Source organism: Danio rerio, chromosome 25 (assembly GCF_049306965.1).
Source record: "Danio rerio strain Tuebingen ecotype United States chromosome 25, GRCz12tu, whole genome shotgun sequence".
NCBI classification, from domain to species: domain Eukaryota; kingdom Metazoa; phylum Chordata; class Actinopteri; order Cypriniformes; family Danionidae; genus Danio; species Danio rerio.
Window position 1 is genome coordinate 5,463,174 of NC_133200.1, and position 18,662 is coordinate 5,481,835.

An 18,662-nucleotide genomic window follows, 5' to 3' on the forward strand; every position below is an offset into this window, starting at 1 on the left:
CTCAAACACCATAGTAACTATCAATCAATGCTCTAAAACCACTCAAACACCCTAGTAACTAACACTCAATGCCCAAAAACCACTCAAACACCCAGGTAACTAACAATCAATGCCTTAAAAGCACTCAAATACCCTAGTAACTAACGATCAATGCCTTAAAACCACTCAAACATCCTAGAAACTAACGATCAATGCCCTAAAACCACTCAAACACCATAGTAACTATCAATCAATGCTCTAAAACATCTCAAACACCCTAGTAACTAACACTCAATGCCCAAAAACCACTCAAACACCCAGGTAACTAACAATCAATGCCTTAAAAGCACTCAAATACCCTAGTAACTAACGATCAATGCTCTTAAACCAATAAAACACCCTAATAACCATCGATCAATGCCCTAAAACCACTCAAACACCCTAAAGCCTGGTTTATACTTCTGCGTCAAGTGACCAGCGTTACTCACGGCGCATGCAACGCGTGTAGCTGTGCATTTATACTTCTGCGCGCTGTCTCTGTTGGTCTGCATTAACACTTCCGAAACACTAGTTGGCAGTGAGGTGTAAATGTTCCTCTGTGTTGAGTTTCTTAGCTGCTGTTTAGCTTTTCCTGAACACTTCCGGGATGTACAAGTGGCTCAAACTCGCTCATTTTGAGGCAGGAACCGGCAGACGTGCAACAACTTTAACTATGAGGTAAACGCAAAACAAAACTTTCCATCCAGAGCTCTTTCACGGGACTCCACACTTGTAAACAATCGCTCCATCAGGCTCGCACCATTCACGCAGCTCTCGGTCCCACCCAGACTCGTCAGCACTACCAAGCCGACCAATCACAGAGCTTGCGCTGCGCGTCGTTGTGACGTGTAGTTATATTTTTTGAGAGGTGCACATCAGCCACGCCGACGGCCACAGGGAAGGGCTATGCATCAGCGTCATAGCATACGCCGGCGTTTGACGCAGAAGTATAAATCAGCCTTAATAACCATCGATAAATGCCCTAAAACCACTCAAACACCCTTGTAACCAACAATCAATGCTCTAAAACCACTCAAACATCCTAGTAACTAACAATCAATGCTCTAAAACCAATAAAACACTCTAATAACCATCGATCAATGCTCTAAAACCACTCAGACACTCTTGTAACTAACAATCAATGCTCTTAAACCACTCAAACACCCTAGTAACTAATAATCAATGCCTTAAAACCACTCAAACACCCTAATAACTAACGATCAATACTCAAACACCCTAGTAACTAACAATCAATGCCCTAAAACCACTCAAACACCCTAGTAACTAACGATCCATGCTCTAAAACCAATTAAAAAATTCTGTGAAGCTGTGAAGAACAACGAGAGAAACACTAAAGCAATATCTTTTATAATGCCACAGTCCACCCCTTCCAGTTGTTTAGCTTGTTTGTTTCGTTTCCAACCCAGGGGTATGAATAATTTCAGGCTTGACTGTGTATACTTTGCATTATACACTTAAAAAATGACTTTTGCTGTCAAACTATTTATTTAAAATTTGCTGAAACAACACAATCATTGACATTTTTTGGGGCAACAACTTAATTGTTTTATGTTCAATCCACTAAAATTTGTAAACTAAATTCCTTCATGTCGTTCCAACACAAATTGATTGCGTGGAACTCAGCATTTTTTACAGTGCACTTGTATCCTTTGAATGGTCTTTACAGTAAGTTATTTTATACAAAAACGTCTTCTTAGAATAAAGAGAACTGTGGCCTGATGGAGAAACTCACCAGCTTGTCTAACGCACGGGCTCAAGGGTTAGAAAAGATTCAGGCTCTGGAGGCGGAGCTGGGAAAACTGACCAATGAGATGTCAGCTTTAGTGCAGAGGGCGAAAACAAACTCAGAGGAGGCCAATCAGGTAAAAGTGCTACGCAATATCTTTGTAATATTGAAGATAATTTTGAGGATCTTCACTTTGCTTTCTTCTCTCGAAGGCAATCGATGTGCTTCAGAATGACAAAGAGAAGCTTGTTGAGGAAAATAAGGCTTTGGAGCGGAAACTCAAAGATACGACTGTGCAGATGCAAGGTAAAGAGTGGTCTGACTGATTTCAGAACAGTCAAAACGAAGACTGTAACTTTTGAAAAATCTGTTTTTCAGATCAATTTGAGGATGTGAAGCGGAAGCTGATGGAAGATTTAGAAAGAGAGGAAAGACTAAGAAAGTAAGATCTCTTTCTTAAAGCGACAGTTCACCCCAAAATCAATGTTGTTGCCCATCAATCTGATTTTCCAAATCTGTTCTCTGTTTTGTCAGGGTGGCAGAGCACAACAGTGAACTGCAGAAGGAAGACTCGGACAAAGAAATTGTGGCGATAAAAGAGGAAAACCGTAGACTGAGAGAGGAGCGAATCAGACTGCAAACGCAAGTGGAGGAGGACGTGAAGACCAACACAGAACTGCAAGAGCAAATGCTGCAGCTCACCAAACACGTCAAGGTGGCGTATATAAAATGACAAGGCTTTAAAACACATTCTAGTAACGATATGAGGATTTTTAAACAGAAACTTAAAATAAAGTCCTTAACCTAGGAGGAGGAGTTCAAGTATTTTGGGGTTTTGTTCACAAGTGAGAGAAGGATGGAGCATGGGATTGACAGGTCGATCAGTACATCGACGTACCGGTCCATTGTGGTAAAGAAGGAGCTGAACCGAAAGGCAAAGCTCTCGATTTACAGGTCAATCTTTGTTCCTACTCTCACCTATGGTCATGAGCTTTGGGTCATGACCTAAAGAACAAGATCTCGAATACAAGCAGCCAAATTAGTTTGGTCTTCGCAGGGTGGCAGGGCGCATCCTTATAGATAGGGTGAGGAGCGGCTTAGGTTCTCCCTGAAGGAGCTGGAGGAAGTGTCTGTCAAGAGGGAAGTCTGGAGTTCTCACCTGTGACCCGACCCCAGAAAAGCAGATGAAAATGAATAAATGAACTTAAAAGACACATTTTTGAGATTCCCTATTATGTTTTTAAGTACTTGTGATGCATTTAAGATTGAAACATGGAATAAATGATACACGAATCAATAAATTTGTGCGTAAATATATAAAACTGAAAAAATTAATCTGAGAACATTTCCAAATAATCCATTCATTAAATGGCAATAAGTAAATGACTTATAGTGCAGATCATTTTTTTAGATATAAATGTTTTTATTTTTTGTATCATTTAAAGGTCATACCAGATTTACGTAAAGAAATCAACAACCTGCAGATTCAACGAGCTGAAGCTGAAAAAACCCTGAGAGCTCAAAATCTACAAGCCAGAGGTGCTAAACATTATTTAGCTCACATTCATGGTTTATGATTTGTCTTCTGAGCCATTTTCATATATTTTTTTATTGTTGTTGTTTTTGTTAGCTAAGATGAATCTGATCACGAGGCAGCTGCTTGGTGATGCTACAGAGCAAGATCTCATCCAGAGGTGTGTCAGAATATTAGGATTAACATTGCTAATTGTTATTAGGCAGTTTGGATTAGCTTCATTTGAATTTTCTTTTTTTTTTCCAGGCTCAATGAAGAAGCCTCTGATAATAACGATGATGGAGCTGATCTAATCACTGCTTTTGATGGCATGGAGCGAGCTGCTAAGTATGATTTAAATCTGCTTTTTTATTTTCTTGGACCAAATTTCGAAATTCATCTCTTGCAAAACTAGCTTAGGGAAAGCTAACAATGCCAACCATGATAGAAACATGCTTGTACAATCAAATTCATGTTAGCATTTCACTTTCTTAGACCATATTTCAAAACGCATCTCTCTTGTAAAACTAGCCCAAGGCATGCTAACAATGCTAATCATTTAAGAAACATGCTAGTAACATTGGTATTAATTCTAGCATTTTTATTTTCTTAGGCCAAATTTCAAAATGCATTTCTTGTAAAACTAGCCCAGGGCATGCTAACAATGTTAATCATTCAAGAAACATGCTAGTAACATTCTAATTCATTGTAACTTTTTAGTTTCTAAGTGAAAACGTCAAAATGCATCACTTGCAAAACTAGCTTGGGGCATGCTAACAATGCTAACCACCTAAGAAACTTGTTAGCAACATTATAATTCATTCTAGAGTTGTACTTTCCTACTCCTAATTTCAAATTCCATCTTTTAAAAAACTAGACCAGGGCATGCTAACAATGCTAACCATTTAAGAAACATGCAAGTAACATTATAATTCATTCTAGAGTTGTTCTTTCCTTGTCCTAATTTCAAATTCCATCTCATAAAAAACTAGAACAGGGCACGCTAACAATGCTAACTATGCTAGAAACATGCAAGTAACTTTCTAATTCATGCTAGCATTTTACTTTCTTAGTCCAAACTTCAAAATGCACAAAACTAACCAAGGGCATGCTAACAGTGCTAACCATGCTAGAAACATGCTAATAACATTCTAATTCATTCTAGCATTTTACTTTTTAGACCATATTTCAAAAGGCATCTCTTGCAAAACTAGACCAGGGCATGCTAACAATGCTAACCACCTAAGAAACATGTTAGTAACATTATAATTCATTCTAGAGTTGTTCTTTCCTAGTCCTAATTTCAAATTCCATCTCATAAAAAACTAGAACAGGGCACGCTAACAATGCTAACCATGCTAGAAACATGCAAGTAACTTTCTAAGTCATGCTAGCATTTTACTTTCTTAGTCCAAACTTCAAAATGCACATAACTAACCAAGGGCATGCTAACAGTGCTAACCATGCTAGAAACATGTTAGTAACATTCTAATTCATTCTAGCATTTTACATTTTAGACCATATTTCAAAAGGCATCTCTTGCTAAACTAACCCAGGGCATGCTAACAATGCTAACCACCTAAGAAACATGTTAGTAACATTATAATTCATTCTAGAGTTGTACTTTCCTACTGCTAATTTCAAATTCCATCTAAAAAAATAGCACAGGGCACGCTAACAATGCTACCCATTTAAGAAACATGCTAGTAACATTATAATTCATTCTAGAGTTGTACTTTCCTACTCCTAATTTCAAATTCCATCTCATAAAAAACTAGCACAGGGCACACTAACAATGCTAACCATGCTAGAAACATGCTAGTAGTATTCTAATTCATGCTAGTAACATGTAACTCATGGTTACACTGTGTTGAAACATTTTAGAAATGTGCTAAATGTTTCTTTCATTTAAGCCAACATAAAAAAAAACGTATCTACTTTAAACCAAGCTGTTTGTTTTCACCTCACATTATCGGTCCTTTATCTGCAGGGTGATGGAAACTCAACTGCGAGAGCAGAAAGACGCTCACGAGAGTCAACTGGAAGCTCTGATCTTCAAAAATGAGCATTTAAGCAAAGAGAACGAGCAGCTTCAAGCTTTGTTTCAGGAGAAGAGCGACATTAACCAAAGCATTGGACAGGAAGTGACTCGACTCACCGCTGAGAACATGGTATTTCTGCATAATATATGTTTATTTGGTTAGTTTAAAATGCCAGAGCAATATTGATGGACTTTATGTGTGCAGGTGATTCCTGAACTGAAGCAGCAGGTGTCAGAGCTGAACCGCCACAAACACGAGCTGGAGAGCCAGTTACAGGACCAGACTGCTGAGATGAGCGGTGAGACAAAGGCTTTTAATCAGGCTACATACAATATTATTTCGGCCTGATATGCGCAGTAGGATAAGATGTCACACCTCAGGCTGTTTTCACTTCTTAAGCTCACCAACAACTTGTTATAAATGTGTTATTTCACTTTAGCATATCACGCTAGTACGTGTTAAACACATTGGATGTCTTTTTAAAACTATAGAAGTGGTAGCATAGTGTTCAAGTAAGCAAATGCATGTTAGCTATATGTTAAATATGCTATAACATGCTAGCAACACGTCTTGGAAATGTTCCTTCAAACATACTAGCAACCAATTTTCCTGAGAGTCTCCCGTATTTCAGACCCATCTCCCACCACCCTCCCGTTTTGTTATTTCTTCCGGAAAACTCAATTTCACCCAAATTACCCCCCAGTACCCGATCTTAGCGATTGCCCAAACCCTGCTGCATAGTACAGTTACTTAGCTGTGTTCAGACACCTCACCTCCGAGACCTAGACATCACCCATAACCCATCACCCCCCCTCCCCCCAGGTCTCCCGGATTTTCATAGACAATTGGCAGGTATGGCTATCAACATTTTAGCAAAGTCAAAGTATTCCTAATGCAAGAAGAATGTCAAATAATGCTAGCATGTATTAAGCATAATAGACATGTAGAAACAAGGGAGAAGTGCACTAGCAACCTGCTAAGATATGGCAGCATAGTGTTAATTTAAGCTAATGCATATTTATAAAGTATTAAACATGTCAGCTATGTGCTTTAACATGTGATAAACTTGGAAGCAACATGCTAAGCATGTTAAAAAAATAGATATTGCATGTTAGCAATATGTTAATTGTGTTAGAAATGGTATTAAACATGCTTCCCTGCTGAAAAAACCAGCTTGAACCAGCCTAGGCTGGTTGGCTGGTTTTAGCTGGTTGACCAGGCTGGTTTTAGAGGGGTTTTGGTCATTTCCAGGCTGGTTTCCAGCCATTTCCAGCCTGGTCTTAGCTGGTCAGGCTGGGAGATGACCAGCTAAAACCAGCTTGACCAGCCTAGCCAGGCTGGGAGCCCAGCCAAAACCAGCTATGTCCAGCTTAAACCAGGCTGGTCAAGCTGGTTTTAGCTGGATTTAGCTGGTCATTTTCCAGCCTGACCAGCTAGGACCAGGCTGGAAATGGGTGGAAACCAGCCTGGAAATGGCCAAAACCCCTCTAAAACCAGCCTGGTCAACCAGCTAAAACCAGCCAACCACCCTAGGCTGGTTTAAGCTGGATTTTTCAGCAGGGTTAATGGTATTAAACATGCTTTCAATAGGCTAAAACATGCTAGCAATGTGACAATCATGCTAGAAACTAGGATAGTATAATAGGATAGTGTAATACATTCTAGAAGTGTTACAATGTTAATCATGTTAAAAAAAAAATGCGTACATGCTAGCATAGAGTTAAAACAAGCTAGCAACATGCAAAACTATGCTATCAAAATTGTAATTCATGCTAGCAACATGTTTACCATAAAATGCATCTAAATGATAAGCTAAAATCAATTTTAAAGGTGTCGCGGTGGTACAGTGGGTAGCAACATCGCCTCACAGCAAAAAGGTTGCTGATTTGAGCCCTGGCTGGGTCAGTTGGCATTTCTGTGTGGAGTTGGCATGTTCTCGCTGTGTTGGCGTGGGTTTCCTCTGGGTGTTCCGGCTACCCTCACAAGTCCAAACACATGTGCTTAATTATTTACGTAATAAAAATAACTTTACGCTTGCAGCGAAACTGAAGGAGTTATCGAGTGCGCTCCATCTGGCTGTTGAAGAGGAGCAGTCTCAGCGCAGGTGAGCGTTTGTTACACTGTTTTTCGGCTGCAGACGGTGTGTCTCGAGGCTGAAGCTGCATCTGCTGTGCTTCTGCTCACAGACGCCTGCAGGAGGAGCTGACAGAGAGCCAGAGGAGGAGAGAGGAGACGGACAGACAGATCTCTGAGCTCCAGGAGGAGAACCAGCAGCTAAAGAAAGCTCAGATCACAGAGAGCCAAGCCAAAAACACACTCCGACTGGAGACTTCACGCCTCACCGCTGAGAATATGGTCTGTGTGTGAAATGCATATACAGTCACAATTATTAGCCCTCCTCTTAAATTTGAATTCTTTTATATTTTTCCCTAATTTCTGTTTAACGGAGGGAAACACATTTCTAAAAATAATAATAACTTATTTCTAATTGCTGATTTCTTTTCTTTGCCATGATGACAGAACATAATATTTTACTAGATATTTTTCTTAAAGGGACATTTAAAGGCTTAACTAGGTTGGTTAGGCAGGTTAGGTTAAATAGGCAAGTCATTGTATAACTATAGTTTGTTCTGTAGATAATCCAAAAAAATATTGCTTAAGAGGGCCAACAATTTTGACCTTAAAATGGTTTAAAAAATGAAAAACTGCTTTTATTCTACCCGAAAAAGAAACTAGTAAGACTTTCTTCAGGAGAAAAATATATTATCAGGCATACTGCGAAAATTTCCTTGCTCTGTTAAACATTGTTTGGGAAATTTTTGAAAAAGAAAATTGACAGGAGGGAAAATATTTCTGCCCACTGTATATATATTTTATATAGACTCCTCAATAAATATCTATACATGCATATAGCTTTTTAACTGTACTTTCATCTATCAATCTATCACATAACCTGCGGTGTACCGCAGGGATCAGTCTTAGGTCCAAAAACTTTTAGGAAATTGTATTTATAACAGGTTATTATTTATAAGTGTTTATTTATGAATTAGCTAATATAATATTGAATATTATATAATGTTTTGTAAATTTATATATTTTTATTATAATATTTATAATCATAAAAAAGCTGATTTAAAATATATATATTTTACTATGTAATTATAATTGAATGTTTTTTTTGTTAAAATGAATTGCATTATTTATAAAATAAAATTATTTATATTATTATATTTATGTCATTATTTTATTATACACTAATTAATTATTTAATTTGGGCGTCATTGTGGCGCAGTGGGTAGCACGATTGCCTCACAGCATCCGCTGAGTCAAACGTGCTGAATAAATTTGCGGTTCATTCTGCTGTGGTGATCCTTGATTAATAAAGCGACTAAGCCGAAAAGAAAATGGAAAAATGAATGAATGAATTAAATAAAGAATTGGCTTTGTTTAAAATATCAATCTGACATTTCATCTTCGCCAAATATTTTAAGATACTAATCTTAATCTAAAATATTCTGACGTTTTCTTCTGCTTTCAGGACTTCGAGGAGCAGCTAGACATGAAGGACAGATTAATAAAGCGACTTCAAGACCAAATCAAAGCTCTTCAAACACACGCTGCAGGTAAAACTCTCTCCAGTCACCTAATATTACATTCAGCCAATCAGATCTGATGTTTGATTTCCTCATCAGCCAATCAGAAAGCAGCTCCAGCCGTACCCAAAGAGTACCTGGGCATGCTGGAGTACAAGAAGGAGGATGAAGGCAGGCTGATCCGGATACTCATCCTGGGTAAATAAATGACTGTCAATTTCTTTTTCTGTTTCAAATATTTCCCAAATAATGATTAACAGAGCAAAGAATTTTTCGCAGCATTTCCTATATTATCTTTTCTTCTGGAGAAAGTCTTATTTGTTTCATTTTGGCTAGAATAAAAGCAGTTTTTATATAAAAAAACCTTTTAGGGTCTTAATTATTAACTATTATTAATATTTTTTTGTATATATTACTGTACTGTATATATTAAAGTGGAAGGATCATAATTGATGATTGTTTTGTGCTGTTCAGAGCTGAAGCCTCGCGGTGTGGGTGTGAATATGATCCCTGGTTTGGCTGCTCATCTGCTCTTCATGTGTGTGAGACACGCAGATTATCTGAATGACGGAAACAAACTCAAGTGCCTCATGAACAACATTATAACAGCCGTCAAAGAGGTCATCACGGTGAGACATGCTTCATGTACAGAAGGCTCTTTCAAGTACTCGGAGGTATTCAGGAAGACTTTTATTTTGGATTAAACGTCTTTTTGTTCGCTAATTGATGTTTACTGGCGTGAGGGCGGGATTCACCTGTCAATCATGCTAGATGCTCCAATAGAAAATATTTTATTATTCATTCATTCATTTTCTTGTCGGCTTAGTCCCTTTATTAATCCGGGGTTGCCACAGCGGAATGAACTGCCAACTTATCCAGCAAGTTTTTACGCCGCGGATGCCCTTCCAGCTGCAACCCATCTCTGGGAAAATTATTATTTGTTGTTGTTGTTGTTATTGTATATGTCAGCTGTAGATTGTTATAATGATTTGCTTTTGATGTTTTTAATTTAAGTGAATTTTCCCTTTTTTACAGCAAAAATAAAATAAAGCAGAAAATGAATAATTAAATTATTATTATCATTATTAAAATGAATTATTGTTCTACCTTTGAAGTAAAACACATGAGAATTGCTGGGAGGAAAATTAAAATTATGACTTAATAATCGTTTTTACACCTTATTAAGATAATATGTTCGATTGTAATATAACATAGACATTGTATTACATTTTTACAATCATCTACATATGAATACTTATAGAAATATTATAAAATAACATTATAAATAAATGCAATATGATATAAGTTAAATAATAATACAAATCAAGTTTATAATTTAAAGTTTTTATATATATTTTTTTACTTGAGTAATGCATTTGTTTATAATGCATGTATTTAAATTTTAAATATTTTTTTTATTTAAGATTATTATATTTCATCATACATTGTTTGTTGAAATATATTATGTAATAATTACATTACTTGGTTATACATTTAAATACATTTAAAGCTAGGCGACGGAGTGGCGCAGTGGGTAGCACGTTCGCCTCACAGCAAGAAGGTCGCTAGGTCGCTGGTTTGATCCTCGGCTCAGTTGGCGTTTCTGTGTGGAGTTTGCATGTTCGCATTTCCGCCACAGTCCAAAGAGATGTGGTACAAGTGAATTGGGTAGGCTAAATTATCCGTTGTGTGTGTGTGTGTGTGTGTGTGTTTCCCAGAGATGGGTTGCGGCTGGAAGGGCATCCGCTGCATAAAAACTTGCTGGATAAGTTGGCGGTTCATTCCTCTGTGGCAAACTCCGGATTAATAAAGGGAATAAGCCGACAAGAAAATGAACGAACATTTAAAGCACAGATGCTCTAAATTGTTCTTGATGATGATGATGATGATGATGACTGTGATTTCAGGAGCACCAGGAGAATTTTGAACTTCTGTCCTTCTGGCTCTCAAACACGTATCACTTCCTGAACTGCCTCAAACAGTACAGCGGGGAAGAGGTGAGGTCTCTCTCATTACAGTGACCATAAAAAAACACATATCATTACAATTGTAGTGGTCTTCAAAATCCACTCGTCTTCCCATGCTAGAAATGTGCTAATTCAAATCAATTTCAATTCACCTTTCAAGAGTTCACACTTAGATATTGCTGGTCAACTGTAAGCAGGTTTGGCATGCTGTCCCGGGAGAGAACACAGAGCTCGGAGATAGTTGAGCCCAGGGCTCCCGCCAGGTCCATAGAGCATGTGAGGGGAGTACGAGATCAGGTGGTTCTCGAGAGCTCCCCTTTTTTGTAAAGGAGAAAGGGGGTGGATGAGGGGGTTTCTTCGGAAAACGAAGATAAGGGAGTAAACTACCTTGGCTACTTATAGTAAGTTAGGATAGATCTGATTGGCTAACTAATGAGTGTAGATAGGTGGCCAGCTGCAGTCAATTATATCACATGCTCCTCTCGAAATTAGTTTAAAAACTTCACTTATTTGTATAGCGCTTATACAATGTAGATTGTCTCAAAGCAGCTTCACATAAGAGGTCATGTTAAATTGGAGCAGTGTAGTCCAGTTTTCAGAGTTTAAGTTCAGTTCAGTTCAGTCAGTTCATTGTGGTTTAAAAATCACTACTGAGAGTCCAAACACTGAAGAGCAAATCCATCGATGCGTAGCTCTACCGATCCCAAACCATGCAAGCTAGAGGCGACAGCAGAGAGGGAAAAAAACTTTACCGATTGGCGAAAGTGAAGAAAAAACAAACTTGAGAGAAACCAGACTCAGTTGGGCACGACTATTTTAATTTCTCCGCTGGCCAAACGTCTTGTGCAGAGCTGCAGAAATGCTCCATCAGACATACAAGCAACATTCTAGCAAGGTATTACAAATTAAAGAAGCATGTCAATTAACGCTTTATTAACTGACTAAGCTAAGCATGTGTTAAGCATAATAGCCATGTAGAAACAAGGGAGAAGTGCACTAGCAACAGGCTAAGATACGGTATGGTAGCGTAGTTTTAATTTAAGGTAATGCATGTTAAAAAGTATCAAACATGTTTGCTATATGCTTTAACATGCTATAAACTTGAAAAGAACATGCTAAGCATGAAAATAAGTACATATTTCATGTTAGCGATATGGTAATTGTGTTAGAAATGGTATTAAACATAAATGATCCGATCAAATCCACATGGATAAAATTAAGCCCCGCCCTTCATTCAAGTAGCAAGAATACTGACAGTACTTGTCATTTATAATGCTTGAAACCAACAGAAATGATTCCTTGTTTCAACAGGAGTTCATGAAGCACAACACTCCCCGGCAGAACAAAAACTGCCTGAAGAACTTTGACCTTTCGGAGCACCGTCAGATACTCAGCGACCTCGCCATCAACATCTACCATCAGTTCATCAGCGTCATGGAGGATGCGCTGTTTCCTATGATCAGTGAGAAAACACATATGATTATGTGCTTATGATTGCTCACAAACTGTCCAAACACGTTTATAGGGCATTCATTGAAAGTGAAAGTGAAAGTCGTGACGTGGCCAAGAACAGCAACCCATACTCGGAATTTGTGCTCTGCAATTAACCTGTCCAAGTGCACACACACAGCCAGTGGTGGAAAGAGTACTGAAAAATCATATTCAAGTAAAAGTACCATGACTTGCCTAAAAATGTAGTGTGAGTAGAGTAAAAGTATCTGTTGTAAATATTACTCAAAGTACGAGTAAAAAGTAGACTTTTCTAAAGTACTCAAGAGTAGTGAGTATTACGCTGTGAAAAGATGATGCGTTTACATGTAATTTGTGCATGTGTGTGTAAACGTAACATTCTGTAGTGCATCGAGTTATCGTCCAGCAGGCACACCACATCATAAGACATTAACATTAGGTTAGATTGTCTAGCCAGCGTCTAAGGACAACGTTATTTGTTCAATAACAACATCAAATGACGTTGATATTTGGTTGACTTTAGGTTGTGTTGGAAAGTGACCAAAATCCAATATCGAGCAAACATCCAACGTCCTTTTGGCATCATATGCTGACACTTCCATGATTTTCATGGAAAAACAAAATGCAACATCCCCATGACACTGGGGTACAACTTTATTCTGACATCATGTTGACATCTTGTGCTTGCTTGATGTTTAAGGCCATTTCGATCATCATACTGTAAACATCTGTCATTTTCTCATCAGCGACATGCATCTTAACAGTCTCTGGGTCAAAGCATGTAAAGATTTTGGACATCTTGTGCACTTTGTAATGCTTCCAAACTGTTTGCTGCAATTATAAAGCCTGCATGTTTTGAGGTAGGGTTGTGTATCATTTGGGGTTATTTCAATACTGGTGCTAAATCGATACTTTTAAAATGGTACCGGTGCCAGAACGGTGCCTGAACTGATACTATTTAGCCACAAAATTATTTGACCAAAAAAAAAAAATATATATATATATATATATATATATATATATTTATATTTTAATCATTATAACTAAACGATATAATTATATATTTATAATAACTTAAAAGTAAACATCAAATCAAATATTATATATTTGAATTGCATTAATATATTTCTTTTGATCAACCCTAATTTGAGGTAGCTCATTATGAGGCGATATACCTTTTATGTGAGATTTGATTGGACAGGAATCACAGGACTGATATTTCTAATCCCCATAGACAAGAAAAAAGAAAGTAGTGACTGAAGGTTGATGAAAAGTAGTGGAGTAAAAGTACTGATTACTGCACTAAACATGTACTCAAAGGAAATTAAAAGTACACATTTTTAAAACTACTTACTAAATTACAATTCCTGAGAAAAACTACTCGATTACAGTAAATTGAGTATTTGTAATTAGTTACTTTACACCACTGCACACAGAAGTGAACACACAAACAGTAAACACATACCCGGAGCATTGAAATACTCATTGGAAAAACAATGTGGGGGTTGTTACAGGGTTATTTGAGGTTGTTACAAGAACTTTTATGTTGTAATCAATGTCACTGAAGTTGTCGTATATGGTTCTTCACCCAATGAAGGGTTAAAAAAAGCATAGGCCTTCATTAATTCATTTTCCTTCGGCTTAGTCCTTTTGTTCATTAGTGGTCGCCACAGCGGAATGAACAGCCAACTTATCCAGCATATGTTTTACGCATACCCATCCAGCTGCAAGCCAGTACTGGGAAACACCCATACACACTCATTCACACACACTCATACACAATGGCCAATTTAGCTCATTTAATTCACCTATACCGCATGCCTTTGGACTGTGGGGCAAACCGGAGGAAACCCACACCAACACGGGGAGAACATGCAAACTCCACACAGAAATGCCAACTGACCCGGCTGGGGCTCGGACCAGCAAACTTCTTGCTGTGTGGTGACAGTGCTAACCACTGAGTGTCGTCCCCTCACTTACTAATAATGCTTAATAATGAATCAATGTAATAATAATAAGAAGAATAGTCCTTATTCTTTAAATTATATATATTTTAGGTATCTCTCTAGGGTCAAAATGTGCATGAATGCATGTCTCTCAGTTTGCTCAAAACTCTGCTCTGATGCTTAAAAATATTGCAAAAGAGATTAAAAACTAAATCCGGATGAGTCAAGTGGTTTAATCCAAGCAAACAAAAGCTCAGTCATACCTGATTAAATGAAATCTGTTCATCTTGTACAGCGTTCGTGTCCCTTTGTCTAGCAGACTTGGATTAATCCTCCTGATTCATATGGATTCATAATTATATTTTAATCTCTTTTTTTAATGTTTTAAAGCAGTAGAGTTTTAAGTGATATAATAGTTTTAATGACTCATTTCTAACAACTGATTTATCTTTGCCATGATGACAGCACATAATATTCGACTAGATATTTTTCAAGATACTAGTATTCAGCTCAAAGTGACATTCAAAGGCTGAACTAGGCGAAAGTGAAGTCGTTTTTCTCTTTTAATGACCTTGAGAAGGTGATCCATGCTTTTATGTTGGGAAGACTTGGCTCTTGCAGCTCTTTGCATGTGGGTATTAGTCAAAATACCAAATCAAAATCAAATCAAATCACTTTTCCTGTCACATCAGCAGCAGCACGTGTGCTATGATGAGTAAAATCTTTCGTGCCGGCTCCAGACAGTACAAAATACAAATAGTACAAATACAGCGACAGCGCAAAATACAAACAGTGCAAATAAAATGACAGTGCAAAATACAACAGCATACTCCTAAAAAAAATAAATAAATAAATAAAAAATTTAAAAAATATATATATATATATGTGTGTGTGTGTGTGTGTGTGTGTGTGTTTATATGTATATATACGTGTGTGTGTGTGTCTTTACATATATATATATATATATATATATATATATATATATATATATATATATATATATATATATATATATATATATATATGTGTGTGTTTGTGTGTGTGTGTGTGTGTGTGTGTGTGTGTGTGTGTGTGTGTGTATATATGTTACATATGTTGCACACCTGCAAGTATGAGCACATATTCCCAGTTTTTTCCTCTCTGGGCTGGCTGCCTGTTAGGTCAGGAATTGATTCTTAAATGATTAATTATTGTTTTTAAATCCTTAAATGATCTGGCACCACCTTACCAGTGGTGTAAAGTAACTAATTAAAAATACTCAAGTTACTGTAATTGAGTAGTTTTTCTCAGGAATTGTAATTTACTAAGTAGTTTTAAATATGTTTACTTTTACTTTCCCTTGAGTACATTTTTTAGTGCAGTATTATTACTTTTAATCCACTACTTTCCCTCAACCTGCAGTCACTACTCTATTGTCCTGTGATTCCTGTCCAATCAAATCGCTCATCGAAGGTAAGACATGGGCGATTTATCATTGCAGCACACTGTTTAATACATTAAAATGTCCAAAATCTTTACACACATTGACCCAGAGACTGTTTAGATGCATGTCACTGATGAGAAGATGACGGATATTTACTGTATGATGACCGAAATGGCCTTAAACACCCAACAGGGACAAGACGTCAACATGACGTCAGATTGACATTGTACCCAAATGTCGTGGGGATGTTGCATTCTGTTCGGAATTGAAAATCGGGTTGACATCAGAAACCAACGTTAGGCCAATTTTAATGCCCAACCTAAAATCAACCATAAAACAACGTCTAATGATGTCACAGCTTGATGTTGTGTGGACATTACCACTATGACATCTATCACATGTTGGATTTTGGTTGTCATACCTGATGAATAAATGTCAATATTTGACGTCAATTTGAAGTTGGTTTAAGATCCTAGCTTGACGTTGGATTTTGGTCACTTTCTAATTATTGGACATCAAAATACGGTGTCTTTAGACGCTGGCTAGACATTGAATTTTGGTCAGCTGACATCACAACCTAAATCTAACCTAATATTATTGTCTTATGATGTGGTGTGCCTGCTGGACAATAACTCGATGCACTACAGAATGTTACGTTTACACACACATCCACAAATTACATGTAAATGCATCAACTTTTAACAGCGTAATACTCACTACTCTTGAGTACTTTAGAAAAGTCTACTTTTTACTCGTACTTTTGAGTAATATTTACAACAGATACTTTTACTCTACTCACACTACATTTTTAAGCAAGTAATGGTACTTTTACTTGAGTATGATTTTTCAGTACTCTTTCCACCACTGCACCTTACTTGTCAGACCTCCTACATGTATATAATCCTGGTTAGGTCACTGATCGGTTTATTCTTTCTGCACTAAGGCCCGGGTGTAAACGAAGTGGCGATCGTGCTTTTGCTGTTGTCACCTCAAACCCCTGGAACAAGCTTCCACCCCACATTAGACACGCTTAAACTGTGTTTTTTTTTTTTTAAAAAAAGAGCTTCTCAAACTGCATCTTTGTTCTTTAGCATTTGAGCCTTTTTAATGTTGAGGGCTTAGCCTTATGTTTTAATTGTTATGAATGTGATGTAGGAAATATTTTAATTAGTATTGATGGTGTTCAGCACTTTGGGCAACGTTGTGTTGTAAAAAATGTGCTATATAAACTAAACTAAACTAAGTTAAAGTAATTAGGCAAGTCATTGTATAACAGCAGTTTGTTCTGTAGACGATCAAAAATAAATATTGCTTAAGCGGGCTAATAATATTGACCTAAAATGCTTTTAAAAAAGTAAAAACTGATTTTATTCTAGCCTAAATAAAACAAATAAGGCTTTCTCCAGAAGAAAAAATATTATCAGACATACTGTGAAAATTTCCTTGCTCTGTTAAACATCATTTGGGAAATATTTAAAAATGCATTCAAAGATAAAACTAATTTTCCCTTCAACTGTAAACGATGACAGAATATTCATCTCAAGGTGAACAAAGCCTTTAGGCGATCTTCTCTTGTCTCTCTCTTTAGTCCCAGGGATGCTGGAGCATGAAAGTCTCCAGGGAATCTCCAGCATGAAGCCCACCGGTCTCCGCAAGCGCTCCAGCAGTGTGTTTGAGGATGGCGGAGACTCCAGCACGTCTGAGGCCTTCAGCGTCAGCTCCATCCTGCAGAAGCTCAGCACCTTTAACTCCAGCATGTGTCAGCAGGGCATGGAGCCGCAGCTGCAGGGGCAGATCGTCAGACAGCTCTTCTACCTCATTGGCTCCTCATCCGTCAACTGCATCCTGCTCCGCAAGGACCTGTGCTCCTGCCGCAAGGGCATGCAGATCAGGTGCGTACATGTGTGTTCAAAGGTCACAGTAAAGACTAACCTAATGGTTAGAAAGTTGGACTTGTGATCGAAAGGTTGCAGGTTTGAGTCCCGGCCTTTGGGGCAGACTAATGGTTGGAGAGTTGGACTTGTGATTGAAAGGTTGCTGGTTCGAGTCCCGGCATTTGGGGCCACCATGGCCTAACTGTTAGAGAATTAGACTTGTGATCGAAAGGTTGCAGGTTGGAGAATTTGACTTGTGATCAAAGGTTGCGGGTTTGAGTCACAGCATTTGGGGCAGCCTAATGGTTTGAGAGTTATACTTGTGATCAAAAGGTTGCAGGTTCAAGTTCTGGCATTTGGGCCAGATTCGGCCTAATGGTTAAAGAGTTGGACCTTTGATTGAAAGGTTGCAGGTTCGAGTTCCGCTTTTGGGGCAGCTGTGACCTAATGGTTGGAGAGTTGGACTTGTGATCGAAAGATTACAGGTTCGAGTCCTGGTATTTGGGGAAGCCATGGCCTAATTGTTAGAAAGGTTTCAGGTTCAATTCATGGCATTTGGGGCAGACTAATAGTTAGAGAGTTAGGCCTGTGATTAAAAGGTTGCAGGTTCGAGTCCCGGCATTTGGGGACACCATGGCCTAATTGTTAGAGAGTTGAACTTGTGATCAAAAGCTTGCAGGTTTGAATCTTGGCATTTGGGGCAGACTAATGGTTAAAGAGTTGAACCTGTGATTGAAAGGTTGCAGATTCGAGTTCCACATTTGGGGCAGCTGTGGCCTAATGGTTAAAGAGTTGGACTTGTGATAGAAAGATTACAGGTTCAAGTCCTGGTATTTGGTATTTGGGGCAGCCATGGCCTAATTGTTAGAGAGCTGGCCTAAATGTTAGAGAGTTGAACTTGTGATCAAAAAGTTGCAGGTTTGAGTCTTGGCATTTGAGGCAGACTAATGGTTAGAGAGTTGGGCTTGAAATTGAAAGGTTTGAGGCTAGAGTCCCGGCATTTGGGGCCACCATGGCGTAATTGTTAGAGAGTTGAACTTGTAATCAAAAGCTTGCAGGTTCAAGTTCT

At 38.0% G+C, this 18,662-nt stretch overlaps 1 protein-coding gene across 4 annotated transcripts in view; it reads left to right on the top strand.

The window, feature by feature from the left end:
* myo5c (myosin VC) overlaps positions 1-18,662 on the top strand; it is a 51,047-nt gene that overhangs the window by 20,078 nt on the left and 12,307 nt on the right. For all 4 annotated transcript variants that reach the window (XR_012400181.1, XM_073942683.1, XM_686051.8 and 1 more), the window contains exons 22-38: positions 1,737-1,901; positions 1,978-2,071; positions 2,144-2,207; positions 2,300-2,480; positions 3,211-3,304; positions 3,396-3,459; positions 3,546-3,626; positions 5,269-5,449; positions 5,525-5,618; positions 7,361-7,424; positions 7,507-7,675; positions 8,859-8,943; positions 9,013-9,111; positions 9,388-9,542; positions 10,821-10,910; positions 12,192-12,342; positions 17,308-17,611. Coding sequence is in view for 3 of the 4 variants with exons in the window: in XM_073942683.1 (XP_073798784.1) it covers positions 1,737-1,901; positions 1,978-2,071; positions 2,144-2,207; positions 2,300-2,480; positions 3,211-3,304; positions 3,396-3,459; positions 3,546-3,626; positions 5,269-5,449; positions 5,525-5,618; positions 7,361-7,424; positions 7,507-7,675; positions 8,859-8,943; positions 9,013-9,111; positions 9,388-9,542; positions 10,821-10,910; positions 12,192-12,342; positions 17,308-17,611 (2,135 nt within the window). In the remaining variant the exon portion in view is untranslated. The remainder of the gene's footprint in view (positions 1-1,736; positions 1,902-1,977; positions 2,072-2,143; positions 2,208-2,299; positions 2,481-3,210; positions 3,305-3,395; positions 3,460-3,545; positions 3,627-5,268; positions 5,450-5,524; positions 5,619-7,360; positions 7,425-7,506; positions 7,676-8,858; positions 8,944-9,012; positions 9,112-9,387; positions 9,543-10,820; positions 10,911-12,191; positions 12,343-17,307; positions 17,612-18,662) is intronic.